Source organism: Fukomys damarensis, unplaced genomic scaffold (assembly GCF_012274545.1).
Source record: "Fukomys damarensis isolate Sample0158 unplaced genomic scaffold, DMR_v1.0_HiC HiC_scaffold_30, whole genome shotgun sequence".
Classification (NCBI taxonomy): domain Eukaryota; kingdom Metazoa; phylum Chordata; class Mammalia; order Rodentia; family Bathyergidae; genus Fukomys; species Fukomys damarensis.
The window spans coordinates 615,360-621,413 of record NW_022900942.1 but is presented as its reverse complement, the minus strand read 5'-3'; the positions used below and the strand labels follow the sequence as shown (position 1 = coordinate 621,413).

General features: G+C 35.3%; 1 protein-coding gene across 1 annotated transcript; it reads right to left on the bottom strand.

Moving 5' to 3' along the window:
- Positions 1 to 2,385: 2,385 nt before the first annotated feature.
- LOC104866664 (olfactory receptor 7G2-like) lies at positions 2,386 to 3,342 on the bottom strand. Its single transcript, XM_010630845.2, has one exon. The coding sequence runs from the start codon at positions 3,319 to 3,321 to the stop codon at positions 2,386 to 2,388; it is 936 nt and encodes a 311-aa protein (XP_010629147.1). The 5' UTR covers positions 3,322 to 3,342.
- Positions 3,343 to 6,054: the final 2,712 nt, after the last annotated feature.

Genomic DNA, 6,054 nt, shown 5'->3' with positions numbered 1-6,054 from the left:
ATATATATATTACTATAAGGGTGGTATCAGGAAGTCTATGCATGTGGCTTAAAGTGTTTCCCCTATATTGTCCTGCAGAAATTTTTAGGGCTTCTGGTTTTGTATCTGGTCTTTGATCCATTTTAACTTTTGTTAGTACAGACTACAAATAGAAATCTAATATCAATAATTGCCTTGTATCTATCCAATTTCCTAGAACAATTTGTTGAAGAGGCTTTTTCCTTCAGCATGTGTCTGTGGTTCTTTTGACAAAATTTAAATAGCTGGAGATGCTTGGGTTTGCTTTTTTGTGCTCTGCTACATTGATCTGGGTCTATGTCCTATGATTTTGTGATATATCATGTTGTTTTGTTACTATGGTTTTGTGGTAAAACTTGAAATCTGATACTGTGAAGTCATCAGCACTGCTCTTTTTGTTCAAAGTTGCTTTGGCCATTTTAATTCATTTCTGATTCCATTGGATGTTAGGATTATTTTTCTAGCACTTTAAAGACTATTGTTGGTTTTTAAATAAAAATTTCACTAAAAGTTTACATTGCTCTTGGTAATATGTGCCTGTTAACAAAATTAATTTTTGCAATTCATGAACAAAGTTTTTTCCAAGGTTGTTTTAATTTCTTCATGTTCCATAAATTTTGTATTGCAAAGTATTTTTGTTTCTTTGGTTAGTTAGATTTTGAGGTATGTAAATTTTTATTATGTTTGAAATGGAATTGCTTCCCTAATTATTTTTTCAATGAATACATTGTTGGTGAATAGGGATGCTTTTGAATCTTGAATTTGATTTTGTATCCTGCCACTTTGCTGAATATGCTTATCAGATCTAAAATTATCCTCTTTGTGTTGCACAGGTTTTCTATGTATATCACTCACTTGTCTCTATAGGAACATATTTAACACAAGATATATAAATATGTAATGATTTACAGGATAGGCTTACAGTAGCCTTACAATACTCAGATGTGGAAGAGTGTAAAAGTGTTGTTTGCACACTGTAGATCCAGAGGATCTAGTTAAAATTTGAAGGCAAGGAGGTCACAGTAGTGTCCCTTGCAAGTCCATATCAGAAAGCACAAGAAGTGGAAGCCAGAGGATGACAACCAAGGTAAAGGAAAGGACAGGAGCTTCTCAGAAGAAATAGAAACAAGTCTTCCTTCTTCACTTCACTTTTATTCCAGCCAGGCTACAAGCCCATTAGTGGGTGCGACTTGCAGCCTGGGCAAGTCGTCTGTGTTTAGTAAATCCCTTCGGCTACATCAAGAACTATGCTAATCCAACCAGTTGGGATTTTCTTTCTCAAGTTGACACAGTTAGCTATCATAATCAGTTTAACCATCAGAAGAGTTTACTTGTAGTTCCAAGAGGAAAATAGGATTAAGTATCATTCAGATGTGAAGAGCACTGCAGACAACAACTGGATTCATAGGCAGAAGCAGGCCCTGGTCCTACATTATTTCCCCATTAAGTTTGTTGGTACACTGCAAGCAAACAAAACAGTTACATTTATCATGGGTTCTTATACCTTTACATGATATGTCTTGGTTCTTATTTTTTTCCATACCACTGCCCTCGCTTCCACATTTACAAAGACTTTGTTTCCATTTTTTCTTTTTTTCACATTTTTATTTTTCCATTATTTAGTTTCCCCTTCTCTTCACACTTTAATAATCAGTTTTAAATAACACAAAATAATGTCATCATTGCTTTCATCAATTATAAAAATTTTATAGATGATAATCCTAAATATGGCAGGTGCTGTTATTACCTTGAAAGCTGTGATTTTCAATAACAGAACTTAAGAATTGCCTCAAAGTCTCTCGGTATTCTCTCTTTTGCTTCATTAGCAGTACTTGCTGTAGGATGCAACTCACAGAGCCATAACCATATGTCTTTCCTTATGAAAATAGATTTGCTTACATTCCCTGCTCTACCCACTTCTTCATCTTACCTTTTTCTGAGACTACACTGCAGAAACTTGTTAAGATTAGAGCCTCTGGGACCAGGAATTTAGTTCAGTGGTTCTGCCACCTGCCTCACAAATGCAAGGACCCGAGTTCTATCCCTGGTACAATAATAATAATAGTAATAATAATAATAATAATAATAATAATAATAATAATTAATAATGCCTTTGTTTCAGGCTCTGTGTCAATGGAACTTAAGAAAAGAAATTATGTTTAGAGAATTAAAATAACATGCCAAGTTTACAGAGTGAAGCAAAAAACAACATCAGGTTGCAAGTCAGGTTCAAATCCATTTGACATTATGTTATATAATCATGATAGAAAATTGTCCTATGGAAAGAAAAGGATAGGGCTTTCTGACTCCCCCAAATCCTGTTGCTTTGACTTGCTCTGGAAACCTGAATGCAAAACAAATGATACATTACAGAAAAGAAGGTAACATAACATTGAGTCTCTTCAAGGCTTCCTTCATGTCCCTGTTCCTCAGAGTGTAGATAAAAGGGTTCACCATCTCAGTGGCCACATAATACATCACCAAGGCCACTGCAGTCTTCCTTGTTGAATCTGTAACTACAGAGCTGATGGAGACCCCAAATCCTGTCCCATAGAACAATGAAACAACACACAGATGAGACCCACAGGTGGAAAGGGCTTTATACTTTCCTCTTGATGGCATTTTCAAGACTGAGGACATAATGGGAATATAAGAGATAATGCTTCCTGAGAGAGGAACACCACCAAAGAGGCCACCCACCAAATATATTAGAATGTTATTGCTGAGGGTTTCAGAACAGGCGAGCTTGATGACCTGAGCAAGCTCACAGAAAAAGTGTGGGATTTCCAGGTCTGTGCAAAAGGACAGGTGCAGCACCATCAGAGTGTGGAGCAGGGCATGCACAGTGCTAATAAACAGGGATGAAAATACTAGCAAGACACAGAATTGAGCATTCATGATTATTGTGTACCTGAGAGGGTGACAAATGGCCACATAGCGGTCATAAGCCATCACTGTGAGGAGACAACTTTCAAAACCACCAAAAACTAAGACACAGCAGACCTGGGAGAGGCAGCCTGTGTAGGAGATGCTCTGATCCTGTGCTATGATGTTCACCAGCATCTTTGGGACAGTGCATGTGACCAAACAGATGTCACTAAAGGACAGGTTAGAGAGAAAAAAGTACATGGAGGTGTGGAGGTGGGAGTCAGAGCTGACGGCCAGGATGATGAGCAGATTCCCAATCACAGTGACTAGGTACATGGACAGGAACAGGTAGAAGATGAGGAGCAGCAGTTCTGGATCATCTGTCAGTCCCAGGAGAAAAAATTCTGAAACACCTGTTTGATTTATAGCTTGCATGTTCCTGATGAATCTGATGGAAAACAATGGTGAAAACAAAATAAAACAAACTTTCTATACAAGCAAAAGGGACAGTGTCTGGAAACACAGTAGATATTTAAAATTTGGACCTGCTCTGGACTTGCTTTGACAAAATGCGAGAGTAAGGGCCAACAATCTGTTTTAGCAAACACTCCAGATGAATTTGATTCTTCTGAAGTTTCAAAAAGAAATTGTTAATACAAAGAAATATTTTGTAATTTTTATTGAGCTACACAAATTTTCAAATTTTTACTTATATTCTCCTATTCGTTTTGAGTCATATCTTCTGACTTCGACTCTCTTTATTGAGCTCTAAAACTTTTTCATACTGTATCATTTTCTGAGACTGTGAGATGATATGACATGGACGTCCTTTAGAATTTTTTCACACCCTCAAACAAAATGTATAATGCTTGACTTATCACGTACATCTTCTGAGCCATTTTTTCCAAATTGGTATGCCTCAGGATCACTCAAAGGCTTTGGCAACATGTAGATGAAGCCTTTCATGGTATCAGCACTGTGTACCTATGAGAACAAATCATGGACACAAGGTATGAAGTTAATGATTAAGAAAGACTCATTCAGAGATCCAAGGGTCTGACTGATGAGTTGACTTTCTGAAAAAGTTTTTGTTAATGTCTCTTGATTGGGCAGCATTAGCATTTCTAAATTATCCTGAATGTCATGCTTTTACTTTATTTTATAATTTTAATACTTTCTTTTTCTGCCCCAAATGTTCTATTAATACTTAAGCATGCCTACTTCCACTTGTAAGCTAATTGTAATCAGTGGAGAATATACATCAGGCGACTGTGAGCAAGTATTAGAAAAAATTGCCTATGTATTTGCAAGACATTGTTGGAAACAAATAAAACCAATCTGCATTAGTAAATAACTATAAGAGTAGCTGAATAACAATGTGGATGATTTATTCTGAATAACCTTCTGGGAACTTCTTCCCTTAAATACATGGACCAGGTCATTAATAGAATTTAAGACACCAAAAATATAGCTATATTTAAAATGAGTAAATTCATGTGTTCTTTTGAAAACTGATGCTGGCACAATTTTTTTTGGTTATTGTTCCAAAGATAGAGATTCACAAGATAATACACACATAGGAAAATCAGGTTTTTAACAGTTGTGTCCTTAAAGAACAAAGATATTCATCTTCTTAGGAAGACAGATGCAGCTATGATCATTTTGCTTCATATTGGAATCACACACTCAATTCAAGCTCCCAAATTTACTTTGTGATGATAAAAAATATTCAACATGAAGAGAAGCTTGGGCACCCTCCTTTGTTTAATAGAAACTGCCTGGTGGATGTGCTGCTTAGCTATAAAGTGATGTTCACTTCATAAATTATATTTCTCCCTCCACCACATCATACATATTAAGTATAGACCCTTTTATTCATGTAATTATAACTCAATAAATTTCAAAAGAAAATTTTCAGAGAGGAGAAAAGAATAAAGCAAAAACTGACAACAAGTGTGGGTAGATGGAATTCACATACTGAGCCTTCCAGTGCGTGTGTGTGTGTGTGTGTGTGTGTGTCCCATGAGCAATGATGCTTGACATTTTTCACCTCTCAAAAAGAAATTGAGTCCATTGAAATGAAAGAAAGAACATCAATAGCTTAATGAATGCAAATTACACAGACAGTTTCTTGTATTGAAAATAGCACTAAGAGTCTTAGTTACGTAGAAAAAGGAAGAAAGTAATATTAAATACACACATTTATATATAAATCTTTTCCAAGAAAAATGCATTAAATAAACAATAAAAGAGAGTCATGAATCCCCCCAATTTTGAATTCCTGAACTAAGGAACATATCCCGTATGAGAAAATGTTAAGCATTTTTGAATATGCACAGGTATGTGTATCATCATTACAGATCATGAATGCATAATAGAAGTACAGAAGCTGGCTAACAAACAGTAAAATTTTTATATTCCTTAGCATATATGTTGAGATGTTTTATTGCAAGAAACAATAAAGGCATATTTGAAGACTGTCGCTTAGTGTTCTTTCTCAAAATTTAAATTTTTTCTTCCCCAAGTAAATTATTATACTACTGTTAGAAACACATTATACCCCCAAAATGTATATCATAGTTTTTCAAATAGGAAAATCTGCACTTATCACCTTAGAAGAGTTGTTTGTAAACTGAAACCTACTGAACAAGCAAAAGGAAGATGAGATGAACTGATGGTTATGGACTAAATTATATCACCTTCAAAATTCATGTATTCAAATTTAACTCCCAATAGTGTAGACTGTAGAGGGGAAATGAAAAAATAAGAGAAAAAGAAAAACATGAAGACAAAATATTTGTAAATATATAAGGTGGAGAGGATGAAGAGTGGAGAAGGAATGAGGAAAAAACAAGAACCAAGATGTTATGTAAAGGTGCAAGATCCCAGTGATTAATGTAACTGCACTGTATAAATAAATTATACCAATAAACCTAATTTAAAAATGTAACTAGTTTTAAATGTGGGTTCGAGAATGGGCCATATTCCAGGATGTGGGGGGACCTTAAGTGAAGAATAAATTAGGGCATGAAAATGAAGAGAAGAAAGACTGCAGAAGACACAGAAAGAAAACAGCCAGTTAGGAGCCAAGGACAGTACTGAGGAATATCCAACCCCATTCAAACTCTGGTTTTACAAATTCTTGTTTCCAGAAATGCAAGAAAATAA